General features: G+C 39.0%; 1 protein-coding gene across 1 annotated transcript; it reads right to left on the bottom strand.

Moving 5' to 3' along the window:
• Nucleotides 1–916: 916 nt before the first annotated feature.
• On the bottom strand, nucleotides 917–12820 carry LOC113445498 (keratin, type II cytoskeletal 6A-like). Its single transcript, XM_026714697.2, has 9 exons — nucleotides 12245–12820; nucleotides 9751–9968; nucleotides 8006–8066; nucleotides 6341–6436; nucleotides 5726–5890; nucleotides 4987–5112; nucleotides 4046–4266; nucleotides 3031–3065; nucleotides 917–1951 (listed from the first exon to the last, which is right to left on the bottom strand). Exons 1-9 carry the CDS (start codon nucleotides 12737–12739, stop codon nucleotides 1695–1697), a joined length of 1674 nt encoding a protein of 557 aa, XP_026570482.1. The 5' UTR covers nucleotides 12740–12820; the 3' UTR covers nucleotides 917–1694.
• Nucleotides 12821–15163: the final 2343 nt, after the last annotated feature.

Consider the following 15163-nt stretch of genomic DNA (forward strand, 5'->3'; position numbering starts at 1 on the left):
ATGAAACATCTACAAGAAAACAACCAAGCGCAAAGAGCACCCAGGACCCTCCATTATGTTCTTACAACACACTGTTCTTAATGCACAAAGATGCTTTGCATTAATCCCGGATTTAATTTGGAACAGAATGTGGGCAAATTCATATGTAGCCTTTCTATGGGAAGACTTAATCCTTGTACAAGAAATCCCTTGGTTTCTGGGAAGCTGCTTCTCTGAAATTGTTTTCCATCAAAATCTGATCACATTTTTGTCAATTCTGTCAATTTCATATAGGTGTACTTCAGAACATCTGTAGAACAAAGGAAATACAATCCATGGCAGAGGATTGTCAACTTCTGAAATAAACACATGCAGCAACTTTAAATTGGACATCATGAATACTGAATTTTGGCCTCATACCACAAGTTTTACTACTGCGGCTTCAGGGCTGTATGTCTTCTCAGTAGTTCTCAGGGTTTTGTTTCTATTTTCATAGATTATAGAAACTATTAGGTTTAGAATGTGGGAAAGACAAATATAATAAGAGTGAATTGTTGATACCTAACATGATTGCCTAAGATTATATGTATCCTACTTTTAAAGTAATCCTTAAAATCAAGTTCAAAAATAGGAGTTAAAATAATGTAAGATTCTGAACATTTTCAATGCCTAAAATATTATTGAAATGTGAATTGTTATAACAATGTCAGTTACTTTTAAGGACATCTGTACTACAGATGTGCAGTGGTTTTCAGCAAGTTCATTTGCTGTGGATGCACCCGATAGGCTCATGAAAAATGCTAGGAGCTCTGAGGAGTCTACCTCCATTTTGGCTACATTTTCCAAGGTTCCCACTGTATAAGGGCTGAGGTCTCTACTTCTACAGTAGAGTTTTCATGACACAAGGCGAGGGTATCAAAAACAGAACACACTGACAGACTCTTGACTGAGGTTTTATTGAGATGCAGATAGTCATACACCCATAAAAGAGAATCAACTCAAAAACTAAACTGAGCAAAGAAGTTTTCAGTGCCACAAAGAAAGAAAGAAAAGGAAAGAAGGAAGAAGGAAAATGGGGCATAATTCAGACAGTTAAATCTGTGAAGATTCCACATTCTTTTTTCTTAAATGGACATGTTCTCAATAAGTGCTTAATCTTTTTTTCACTGAAATGATAAGGCCCTAATATAGAACTTAACCCTGGCTTTGTGCACTATAATCAAAAACTTTTCCACTCCTGTCTAAACCTGTTCCAGGCCTTCCTCATTTGACTATGGAGAAAAAGACCAAGAAAAATATCCCAGAGTTTTGGAAATAGGGAAATGGTTCTCCCTGTTGGAGCAACACAGAATCTGTACTCTTATCACTCATCAATGTGTGTATTGATCAATATAAGCACACATACTTGACATAAAGTTCTATGAAGTGAAACTATGTTTGTTATTTTAGTTTATGCAAACATAGCCTGAACATGTTTTGCCTTTGTTATTATGACTGATTGGTTTGGATGAATAGTTGGGCATGAAATGTAATAATGAGTCAAGGACAAAGAATGCAAGATCTAGATATATTCTGAGAAAACAGACACAGTGGTTGTAAGAGACAAAGTTCTTTTCTCTGAAAGATGCCAAGGTTGGGTTGGGTATGCTTGGTGAAGGTCATCAGAAGAATGTTTCTTTGATCCAGCACTGGGCTGTCATTGCATCTGTTACTGGTTACTTCCTGCCTGCACTCATGAAGGAGGAAGAGGAGGAGGAGGTAGTAGTTTTTTTCACAATGGCACTTCCACAGCTAGAGGAATATCCTCCTCCAAACCCTCCTCCTACAGAGCCACCACCTATGCTGCATACGCCTCTCCCACTTCCAGAACTGAAGCCACCGAAAGCACCAGATCCTCCTCCAAAGCATGATCCTCCTCCGTAGCTACCACCGATTCCTCCACCAGAAGAATTCATGGAAGAGCCTATCACAGCTGGAAGAAAAAAAGAACCAAGATCATTACAAGTTTCATTAAAGCAAACCTTTCCCAGTGACGGTTACAATGGAAACAACCATGATGTTGAATATGGCTGGAAACAGCAAGGAAATTTGATCTGTCCTTAGACATTCTTTCCCAGGAACTTTTCTCCCATCCCCACTGTTGCACTGTATGGCACTGAATGCTGGGCAGCAACAACAGGGACCAAAAGCTATCTCCATGCCATGGGAATGGGAATGGTCCATTGGAATATAGGGAATCTCCCTTTTTGACCACATACAAATGACACCATCTGGCAGCATTTTGGCGTGGCACCAATTACAGAGAGGCAGCTGACCATGCAAAGTGGCGTTCAATGATCCGAAAAGCGGACCCTGCATATGCGGGAATGTGCTAGGAAGAAGATTGTTTCTCATGTAAAACTTGACATCTATGCATGAAGCTCAGCTGACACTTTTTGTTCTGTTAAAAAAAGGGGGGGGAGGGGAAGCCACAAACTTGTATCTTGATGTCAGATTTAACGTTTTTAAAATTCACACATAGACATAAAGTTATCAAACAGCCATGTTGTAAACATTATGTGTGTAAGGGAGTGAGAGTAAGTGAGAGAGAGATTCAGCACCATGACCATAAACACACATGTGGTGCGCTGTCCAGAGACACCTGTGTGGCAAGATAGATGGCTATATAAACAAACAAAATGTTGTATTTGCGGCAAAGGTCATTACTAGAATCCATGGCCCACAGATGTTGATCACTTAACTATTGCTCCTCTTCATTATTTGTCATGTAGAATGCTATTGGTTGTATTTCATAAATACATGGAGGTCAATTAATTTACCACTCCTGCACTATTGCAAAGTTCTGTAGTTAAATCATTACATTAGCTTTGAATTAGATTCCCCTGCAGACTAGACTTATGATGGGTTTTAGATGAATATGACTATCGTATGATGCTGAACAAAAATCAGCTTTGTGGCCATGCACATGAGAGAAAAAGAGTTTATTCTGGATTTCTCTTTTAATTATGAAAAGTAGATTATGAATAAAAATATAAAACTAGTTTTACTTACAGACGCTCACGGCACTTTGGCACTCTCCAGACATTCTGTGAAGGAGAAGTGGTATTTATAATGTATTAGTAATGGTTATGTTTAATTGGGCAATAAAATGCTTTAAAAATGTAATCAATATGAAGAAATATCTTTAAACTTTGCTAGTACTGTCTTCCATAGAACTACAATGAATGTACTGCAACATCCTTGCTTGATCATTAAGTTTGTACCTTCTAGGAAATAATCCAAGATTATTATTTTAGTCCTTCCAGTTCAGATAAGCATATTTATCTCATGTTACTCTGCCATGACTCTGAGTGGTTGATAAAAATATTAAAGTCATATGGATTGTCTCTCCATGCCACTATGATTAAATAAATCCTTATCTCAGTTGGGACATCTACATTTGTGGTACATATTCCCTGTAGGTCAATGTTTCTCAACCTCAGAAGCTTTCAGATATGTGGACTTTGATTCCCAGAATTCTGGGAGTTGGAATCCAGACATCTTAAAGTTGCTGAGGTTGGAAAAAATAGATTTAGGTTTAGTCTGTTTTTTCAACACAATCATCTTGAAGCATTCAAAAGGCTGCATTCAACCAGATTTTTCATAAGAAGAGGACTCAATAAATCTTTCTCTGGGTCTAAAGTTGCATTGATTTCTGAGTGGCATACTGGATCCACACTCCAAAAGGGAACAAACAGGGCCAGGATAAAAAGGAACATATGCTAGATTTTGTCATAATTTTTTGTCGTTAGCAATAGCAATTGCACTTAGACTTATATTCCGCTTCATAGTGCTTTACAGCAGCACTCTCTGAGTGGTTTAAAAATGTCAACATATTGCCCCCAACAATCTGGGTCCTCATTGTACCAACTTTGGAAGGGTGGAAGGCTGAGTCAACCTTGAGCCAATCAAGATTGAATTCTTGGCTACGGGCAGAGTTAGCCTGCAATAGGGGATTCTAACTATTACTCCTATGTTGTCTCTTGGGGATTTGGAATATTTGGTCCATCTATTACATTTCACCCACCTGCTTTCCTCTCCTTCCAGCAATTTCCTGTAAGTAGCAATTTCAATATCCAGTGCCAACTTAACGTTCATCAGTTCCTGGTACTCCTTCAAGAGACGGGCCATCTCTTCCTTAGACTTCTGCAAAGCTTCCTCTAGATGAGAGAGCTTATCTCTGGCATCCTTGATTGCCAACTCGCCACGCTCCTCAGCTTCTGCAATAGAAGCCTGCAGCTTCTCACACTGAAAGATAAAGGAAACTTGTAAAATAGTGAAGATAGCAAAAGTATCTCTTCCTGGGTCCATTTATTTAGTTGTACCCTGTCTTTATTATTTGTACAAATAACTCAAGGTGGTGAATGTATCTAATACACCTTCCTCCCCTTGTTTTCCCCACAATAACAGTCCCATGAACTGAGTCTCCCAGCTGGCTTTCATGGTTAAGGTGGGATTTGAATCTATGGCCCCCAACTTTCCAGCCTTGTGCCTTAGTTGTCCATCAACTACTAACATAAATACAATTATAACTGTGTCCCTATTCCTCTCTGTCTCTGCTATTTTCTTACAAGCCTGCAGGACACTGGCACCATCAGAAAATATACCATAGTGGTACTCCATAGTCCAAGAGGCTTGTAGGAGAAAACTAATAGCTAAAATAGGAGATGATGCTTCTAAGGGTCTCTTTTACTATTACCCAAAGGACATCAGTGCCTCCCACTGATAACTCAATTATTGAAGTCATCATACACTAGGAAACCTATACTGTTGTTTATGGAAAACAAGAACATTGAGGTTGTATCTTCTTGCTTGACACATTTGTTTAATTTTATATTCTGTTCACGCTGTTGCAATTAAAGCATCAACAACACTAGCTCAAGCTAACCAAATGATGTTTTACACATTAGGAAATTCTAAAGAAATTTCCCCTTTCAAGTTAGTCCTCCAAAAATATTCTGGCCTTACCTGTTTCTTCACATTTTCTATTTCAGCTCGCATCCTCTGAATTGTCCGGTTCAGCTCAGCAATCTCAGTCTTGGTATTTCGTAGATTGTCACCATGTCTCCCAGCTGACACCTGCAGTTCTTCATACTAGCATTCCACACACAAAAAGGGAAGGTTAAGGATCACATCTGAAAACCTTTGGTAGCAAGGCCCAACGAATTAAGGTTTCCCCAAATGCTGTACTATCTTTAGAAAGCTGTCTCCAGAACGGAAGTGATTATAGCAAGTGCACTTTTTCAAACAAGGCTTGTCCACAATACAACTTTCTGAAGTACTGCAGATGGATCATTGGCCAATTTGACCGAAAGACCTTTTGGCATTTTAGTATTTGTCAGCAGAGGGGCATATGCATAGCTTCTACAAATAGGAGTTTGTCTCTGGAAGATGCCTTCAGCCAGATAAACCCATTGACTGACTGAGTAATTATATGTCATCACGTTGATGCCAGCTCTTAGCAACCACTTAGACTTTCCCCAGGAGGATGCTTCAGATCTTTGATAAACCCATGGGCTAATTCAGTATAAGGCAGCCACTCTTTATTGTGTTTCCTACGAGTGCACAATTTAGTGGTCAAAGCACTCCAAGAGAGCTTATACCAGATTTACTATATATCACATACCATATCACATACCTCTCTTAACCACTGAGGATTATTCTATATTTGGAAAAGCCTGAAAGGAACAAACACTTGAAAGCTCACCTTGCCCTGATACCAAGATTCCGCTTCTGCCCGGCTCTTCTGGGCAATGTCCTCATATTGAGCTTTAACCTCAGCAATGATGCTATTCAAGTCCAAGTTCCGGTTGTTGTCCATTTGAAGGACAACGGAGGTATCAGAAACAGTTTGCTGCATCTGGTTCAGTTCCTGCAAAGGGAATCCGGTCAGCTTAATTAATCCAACTTGAACATATCCATTTTCTCCAATTTATTTGTTTCTTTGTTATATCCTGCTTTTAATGTGTCACTTCAAGTTGGTATCCATAATGCTCTTTTCTCCCCACAGTAACAATTTCTGTCATGTGTGTAAGGCTGAGAAGAACCAATTGGCCCAAAGTCATCTAGTTGGCTTCCCTGCATAACATCAAGGCAGAACTCATCACCTCCCAGTTTCTATTCCAGCATCTTAACCACTGCATCAAAGCCATTTTCATGTTTGGACTCTGGAAAGTAGGTGTGTGGTGATTAGATTTTATGATTCTTATACAAGAGAGTCCACGGTGTGCTCTGCAAATTCCAAAACTGGCCACAGTCTCTCAAAACAAGGACTCTATCACGTGCCAAGGTACTTGCATTAGTGATCAGCACATTTACTTACAGCTTCATACAGACACCTCAAGAAGTTGACTTCATCTGTTAGGGAATCCAGTTTTGCCTGCAGTTCCACTTTGTTCATGTAAGCAGCATCTACATCCTAGGAGAAAAAAACAAAACAGAAGATGGTTCAGTCTTCACAACCTGCCTCCAGAAATTGTGGATGCTCCAACACTGGAGCATTTTAAGAAGAGAATGGACAACCATTTGTCTGAAATGGCATAGAGTTTCCTATCTGGGCACCAGGTTGGACTAGAGGGTCCCTTTCAATTCTGTTATTCTGTATTCTGTTCTGCACATCTGATATTGAAGATGATGAAAATGATCTTGATTTAAAGAAGGGCATTATTTCTTCCAAAAATAGCAGTTTCAGAATTGAACCACAACACAGGAACCAGGAATGTTGTTCTATTACATAGCAATTATATTTCTAAGAGCTTGTTGGTAAATGGGAGAATGGTAGCAAAAGACTCCCATTTTCTGTTCTTTCTTTTCTTGCCTTCCTTCAAAGTGCAATTTTCAGTCTATCATGAAACCATCTAGGCCTTTTAACCAAACATCAAAAGCAGCTACAGGTCTCATCAATCTCAGCTAATAGCTTCTTACTCCTCTTCCCTACTTATTACCTGCTGTGGACATTATTCAAATTCCTAGATAGTATAGTTACTCTTGGTCAGTGCTATTTTATATTAATCTCTAAAATAGTGAACCTGTTGCTCAGGAAAATCCCATTCTTTTACAAGCAGCAGCATGGAAGTGGATATTATAGGAAAGTGATATCGTTGGCACAAGAAATCAGGAAACAGGTTTGTTCAAATTACTACAAGTTTATTCCATGCTACCTCTAAACAAAAATATGAACTACTAATGGTCAAGGCAAATTGGCGGTAGACAGGGGTGGGCTGCTCGGGGTTCACAGGGGTTCAGGAGAGTGCCTAGCTAAGATTCTGTACAGTTCAGAGAACACCCAAATCCCACTCCTGGTTGGCCCCGCCCTGCCTGCTCCACCCCTACAGGAGCCCCCTCACAGCCCGTCTTGGATGCAGGTAAGTGCAGGGTGCATGCAGAGGCTCAGGGAGGGTGAAAAATAGGCCTCCCAAAAGTTTTGGAAGGCCAGAAATGGGCCTGTTTCTGGCTTCCAGAGAGCCTCCGGAGCTCAGGGAGGCTGTTTTTGTCCTCCCGGAGGTTCAAAGAAAGCCTCTGGAGCCCGGGGAGGGCAAAAACACCCCCCCCCCATGGTGCAGGAGGCTTACTAGGCCATGCCCACCATGGCCACGCCCACCCAGCAACTGGGCAGAGAACCCGCTGCTAAAAATTTTGAAGCCCTCCTCTGGCAGCAGATAAGAGTCAACGGAATTCTGGAAGGCTGGACTTCAGTCTCTTGTGGGTGCAAAGAGACTCCAAACTGATGAGAAGCTTGATCTCCCTCCCTTGGGCTCAGCCTGGTCATTTCCTACAGATACCATTTTAGAACTTTTTCCCCTCGACTTATAAAGAAGGAGTAGGATTTACTGCAAACATGTTAAAGGCAAGCATAATTTAATGGGAAGGGCACTGAGAGAATATCCTAAAACTTTCAACAAGCTGAGCCAATGGCTACAATCAGTGGCTCTTTAACTTAAACCAATCTTCCTGTTCATCCCTTCATCATTGCAGTTGAAGCACTTACCTTTTTCAAGAGCACAAAATCATTCTCTGCTGCAGTTCGCTTGTTAATCTCTTCTTCATATCTGACAAAGAGAAAGAAAGGTTACATTTCTCCTTCTGAGTGTCTGATACTATGGTCTCCAATGTGTCATCCATTCATCCAAACTTTCCAAACTATTCCAAAAATTCTTTTAAGAATCTTTAAGGTTTCCCTGTCCAGTCATGTCTGACTCTGGGGCACGGTGCTATCTCTGTTTCTTGGCCGAAGGAGCCAGTGTTATCCAAATACATTTTCCATAGTCATGTGGCCAGCATGGCTGTATGCCAAAGGCACATGAACTCTGTTACCTTCCCACTAAAGTGGTACCTATTAATCTAGTCTCATTCACATGCTTTCGAACTGCTAGGTGGACAGGAGCTGGATAAAGAATGGGAGCTCATCCCATTGCACAGAGCTCAAATCTTGAACCCAGGATGTCAGCTTTCAGCTGACAAACTCAGCATCTTTAACCACTGAGCCATTGCACCCCCTTGCAAGAATCTATACTTTGAAGTTAATATTAATAGGGACTCAATAGGTGGATAAAAATACAAAATCCAGTCTAAACATCTGTCGGACTGTGTGATGAACCATAATAATAACCTGATTGACCAAACAATAATTTCATACTTATCCAAGAAATCAAAAACTTTAATTTTTCCATATTTGTGATCCCCTATTTTACTTTTTTTTTTTTTAAGATATGGAAAGTGGAATAGGATTAGCCATGGCTTCTAAAATGTCCTCATGATCAAAATGCTTTAAAATCTTTGTGGCATGCAAATGAAAGAAAATGAGAGATCAGTTTACCTTTAACTATTATGTGAATCATTCCACTTATACAGTTGATATTTCTTTATCAAATTTATTCAGGCTTATGGCCATCTAGATGTTAATATTCCTCCAGCATATGCCGCCTGAAGAATTCTGAGCTCTGAAGTCCACACGTTTCAAAATTGCCAAGGTCGAGAAACACTGTTCTACATGTTGAAGAACATAGGTTTCCCAAGTTTGGGCAATTGTACAGCATTTATAAATGAAGGTAACATCTATGTTTTGAGCAATATGAAGCAAAAGATGCTATACTAAAAAAAATCTGGAATTCAACCCTATTATATTAGTTTACATTATAAGCATGTTAAAGGAGCAAGCCCTCCCCAATCCTATATACATTCCCTAAAAACTGGACAGCGCACAGCAGCCAAGATGAAAAATGTCTCATGAAACAGATTATTGGTAGGATTTGGTGAATGTAGTCCACACTGATTAGATAGATAGATAGATAGATAGATAGATAGATAGATAGATAGATAGATAGATAGATAGATAGATAGAGATAGAGATAGAGATAGAGATAGAGATAGAGATAGAGATAGAGATAGAGATAGAGATAGAGATAGAGATAGAGATAGAATATCAGGAAGGATGAAAGGAAGGAGAGAGTTGAGCTAAGATATGTTTTTCTATTTACATGCATGTATTTCCAATACATGTGGTAGATAATTAAGCAGGTTCATTGAAAATAATGAGGAAAAAATGATTCTCATTTTTAGGGAAATTAATCCTCTTGTAATGAAAACACATGCCCTTAAAATATCATGAGTATATTGTTTCATCTTTTTCATGAGACAGAAGAAGTACTGGACATTTATCTAACGAAGCCCAATTTTCATGAATGTATATGAAAGAATATCAAGAACTATTAATTTGGATTAATCTTCTCTTACTTGTTTTTGAAATCCTCCACAAGATCTTGGAAGTTTTTCAGTTCTGAGTCAAGTCCTCGCCTCTCATTCAGAAGACCATCCAGCTGCCTCCTTAAGTTGTTGATATAAGCCTCAAAGAAGTGGTCCAGATTTTTCTGACCACCGGTGCCTTGGCCCTGTTCTTGCAAGAGTTTCCACTTGGTCTCCAATACTTTATTTTGTTGCTCTAGAAAACGAACCTAAAAAAGAGAATGGAGCAGAGAGCAGAAAAACAAAAATATTCATATTTGAATAGGTTGTATGTAACAGGGACATCTCTGCATTTTAAAGCATTTGATCCTAAGATATTATTTTATCCTTTTACCTTCTACAATGATTCAGAGTGGACTGTTTAGAAATATTCTTCCTACAAATTCTTAGTATTACTGTCAGAATTCAATCCTCTTCATTGTCTTTCTAGTCTAGAACATGGACCTTTTATTGACTAATGGCCTCTAAATCTTGTCGGCTAGTGATTGGCACCCAGGTAGCACTGAGCAGAATTTTAAATCAGATGGATAAATATTGCTCAATCCAATGGAAAGCGTTAGAATTCTGGATGGATTTCTCATCATAGTGAAGACACTCCACCCAGAACAATGTGTTACTTTATTTACTGCTGCTGCAAATACATATTTTGAGCTATTGCCAATATTAAAACAAAGAATAATGAGACTACATTAGTCATAGGTCTTAGGTATGGAATGTGATAGACTTGTCTCATTTTACATCAGTGAAATCTTTGAAGAAATATACTAACTTACTGTACTCCACTACAACAAATCTACCAATATCTGCCTCCAATACCAGCAAATTCTCAACTGCAAAATTTGCATACATCTTCACAGCTGAGCCTCATTCACCTCAATGCAATCCTTGGGGCAGTACTTCTTGAGTAGGCTCTATAGAAGATTCCCACCTACAGCTGGGTAAGATTGAACATTTTATTGCAGATAAGCAATGCCATAACTAATGCAAAAGTACTTTGCATACTTAGAGTTTATAATCTAAGATTCTTTTTTCTTGCCTTTTGAATTAAATAACATGTGGTAAGTCAACTAATGATCTGCAGGACTGTGTGTTACATATCAGTACTATCAGTACCCATCTCAGCAAGTTCTCATATCATTTCTGTTAATGATAAAAATTAATATCAAGACTTATGGACAAAGTAGCTAGAGCATTGGGCACAACAGAGCAATCATCCTACCAAAAGTAATTTAAAATCATGCCACCTGTTGTCGGCAACCATGGCCTTAAAATACTTTCTGCAACAGGAAAAATATGTATTTCTTTTTTTATACTAGTGAGGTTATTCTCTTTTCCTGGAGTTGCCTGTCTGATGATGAGAACAACCACATATCTAAAATAAGTTTTCATACCACTAAACCTCCAAATAAGTCAAACCACAGGAACCAGGAGCACTACGTCTTCCATAGAACACTCACAATGATTGCTAATCCAGATCTACAACAAAAGCATAATCATTGCATCTACTAGCACTAATTTCTGTTCTCTCCTCAAACCATTTTGGATGTTTTATTTTTTGTCTGTATTTTCCCCTACATGGCTCACAGTCGGGGTCACCCCTCATATTTAGAATTGCAGATCTTACTTCCTATTCTTCCATAGAATCCTTGCAGTTGGCTGAGAGATAAGAGTACTGAGATTGCAAATAAAAGTCATTGGAGAGAACAACCATGTGTGCTATCATTACTGTGAATGAACAGTTAATGAACATAGTTAGTGATTTGCAACCTAGGTAAGGGTCACATTTATATCTAGTACACATCCTGTAATTGAAGCCCAATAGACCTACTATCTACTTTTCTGCCCTTTGACATAATGATTACTGGACAACTAAAATTCCTGATTCTTATTGGCCTGTCTTTTCTCTACTGATGTGTTATTGACTGTATGTTAATTCTGACAGCATAAGAAAATAGCATGAAATGCAAAGTAATAGCATATCAATAGCATACATTTCAAGTAGACTGACAGTCAAATTTCTCTCCAGCCTGGTAGTATTATTTTACCTTTAGGCTTAGAGCAATCTTAGGGAATTCCTAGCACTTCACCAAACTACACTTCCCAGAATTCTTTTAGCGAATGAACCAGGACAGTTCCAGATTTAATCGCAGTAGATGTGCCCAGCAAATATATTTTCTTTCTCCTTCATTTCTGTCCTTATTCTTTTACATTTCTAAAAAAAAATCCAAACCTATCTATTATTCCCTCAAGAACCACATTTTATCATTTCTCCCCAAAGTACTGTATACATATTATATAAAACAAGGAGCTGAGATTTAGTGACAACGTAAGTTTGTCAAGCTTTTAAATTCACTCCATATATCTTGAGATTTACTGTTTTTTAAAGCAATTCATAAATTCCATGTACCATAATCTCAAACGATGCTAAAGAAAGTAAAGAAAGGTTTATAGAACAATAAGAAAATTATTTTTGCAAGTATCTCACCTTGTCAATGAAGGAGGCAAACTTGTTGTTAAGGGTCTTGATCTGCTCTCTCTCTTCTACCCTCACTTTCTGGATCTCTGGATCTATCTCCAAATTGAGAGGCTGCAGGAGATGCTGGTTGATAGTCACCTCCCTGATGCCTCCCGGTGGGCAAGCGGCAAAGCCCCCACCAAAGCCACCTCCAGCTCCAAATCCGGCACCAAAACCACCACCAACTCCAAAGCTTCCACCCGCTTGGCCACAACCCCCACCAAAACCTCCACCGAAGCCACTGCCAACTCCACCATAGGAGATTCTCTTGTTGCCCCCTTGATTAAGATTATATAGGCTTCTGCTGCCAAAAGCAGCACCGCCTCCTCCACTACGGACAGAACATCCACGGTTTGTGGAAACGCTGTTGAAGCTCATTCTTTGTCCACCTGAGAAGCAAGCTGAGCTGGAGCTGAATCCCTTGCTCCCTCCTGACACGCTTATCCCACAAGACTGACGAGACATGGTGATTAGGGGATAGCTGGCTGGTGGCAGTGACTTTTTCAAGCAAGGTGTTCCCAGTTCAGAGTACAACTGAGCCCCTGTGACAGCAAGGCAAGAATCCTCCTTTTTATCTGTTCAGCGAGTTGGCTTGGGTGAGAGGGGAGTGGAAAATCTTTTTTTTTTTTTTTATTGTATTCCTGGGCTTAGGTGTGCTTCGAACCCTCCCTCTTGCACGGTGCCAGAAACTGACCTTCCCTGAAACACACCCCGAAGGAACTGACTGTGAACTCTAGACAACCCCAGATTGTGTGCATCACCATTCTGTCAATGGAGGTTAGGTGCTGCTATGACTACTGTCTGTATGGTAGGGCTGGGCTTAACATTCTTTAGCCCTACAGGAAAAATAATGCCTTAAGATACATACTAATCCCTCTCTTTTTCTTAAACCTGATGGCAGATTATTCTTTTCAGCAAGTTCCAGAGGTTTTTTTTTTTTAAAAAAAGTTGTGCTTTTAAAGTTGTGGCAACGTTTCGGCAGAATCTCATCTGCCATCATCAGGCTTCTGTATTTTTGTATTCTGTATTTCGTCTGACAAACACAATACAGAAGCCTGATGATGGCAGATGAGATTCTGCCGAAACGTTGCTACAACTTTAAAAGCACAACTAATAATGATGTGGGAAAATACCCGAACAAAGCTGAATAACATACATGTAAGTACCCGCAAAAACTTAAGAATATATATATGTATATGTAGGTCTAAGTGTGTTCGGGTCTTTTCCCATGTAAGATTAAGAGTATGAATGCTGGCAGGAAGCCGAAAGCACCAGCCTGAGGATGGCAAGTGGGACCTCGCCAAAACGTTGCCAAGATACTCTTAATCTTACATGGGAAAAGACCCAAACACACCTAGACCTACATACCTGTACCCGTGAAAATCTACGAAAATAAATAGATATAGATATAGATATAGATATAGATATAGACATAGACATAGACATAGACATAGATATAGATATAGATATAGATATAGATATAGATATAGATATAGATATAGATATAGACATAGATAATGTCATCAAAGACACCCTGTATATTTATTTATTTGATTTGATTTGTCAATCACTTACAAGATAGTAGGTATAAGTACAAACACAGTTATGAATACATGAAATGGATGATAAAAAGAAACAATAGGACAGGGACGGTAGGCATGTTGGTGCGCTTATGCACGTCCCCTACAGACCTCTTAGGAAAGGAGTGAGGTCAATAGTAGACAGTCTAAGGTTAAAGTTTTTGGGGTTTGGGGAAGAAACCACAAAGTCGGGTAGAGTATTCCAGACATTGACCACTCTGTTGCTGAAGTCGTATTTTCTGCAATCAAGTTTGGTGCGGTTAACCTTGAGTTTGTATCTATTGTTTGCTCTTGTATTGTTATAATTGAAGCTGAAGTATTCATTGACAGGTAGGACATTGCAATGTATGATTTTATATACTATACTTAGATCGGAACGAATGCGGCGTAGTTCTAGGTTTTCTAGGTCTAGAATTTCAAGTCTGGTGGCATAAGATATTCTGCAATGAGTAGAGGAGTGGAGAACTCTTCTTGTGAAATATTTCTGGGCTTTCTCAACTATGTTAATATCAGATACATAATGTGGGTTCCAGACTGATGAGCTGTATTCAAGTATTGGTCTAGCAAATGTTTTGTATGTTCTAGTTAGTAGTATGATATTACCAGAGAAAAAGCTACGTAGGATTAGGTTAACAACTATCTGCTGTCCTTCCAGCAAGGAGCTCAAAATAGCATACCTGATTCCTGATTATCCCAGATTCATCATAATATGCTTTCTAATTACAGAATCATAACATTGAACAATATCTATTCCAACTCCTTATCAAAATGGAAACTTTGTTCCATCAGCCTCTTTGCTCAGTGCTATTGCCGTCACTTGAAAATCTCTGGGAAAAAGTATTTCCATTCAGTATTACTTTTTAAATATAAATTATACGAACTAAAATATATATAAAAATGAACACAAGACCTTATTATTGCTATTATTTCTTTAATACCAAAATACATGGCATTTTGCATAAGTCATGTCCTTATCCCAAGTTGGTTACTATCCAAAATTTAATGCACAGTGAGTTTTATGAAAGATAAATAAGAAAAAGAATAATGCTAAGCCTTTGTGTGAAGAACTTTAGGCTATATGTGTGAGAAAGCAGGGGGGGGATTATCTATAGTGAGGGAAAAGACCCTTCAAATCCAAGGTGGAGGAGGGAGGAACAGTGATCAGGAAATTCTCCTTGATGCTCCCTCTGTCTGATACAACTTCTGTTATAAGCCATTTTCTTCCTTCCTCACCAGCCCTCAAGGGAACCAGAAGACTGAAATCCTCACCCAGCCTGTTTCCCCTCTATCCCCTCATCTATATCATTGA

The sequence above is a fragment of the Pseudonaja textilis genome, chromosome 2, assembly GCF_049901715.1.
Source record: "Pseudonaja textilis isolate UNSWEBS1 chromosome 2, rPseTex1.2, whole genome shotgun sequence".
Classification (NCBI taxonomy): domain Eukaryota; kingdom Metazoa; phylum Chordata; class Lepidosauria; order Squamata; family Elapidae; genus Pseudonaja; species Pseudonaja textilis.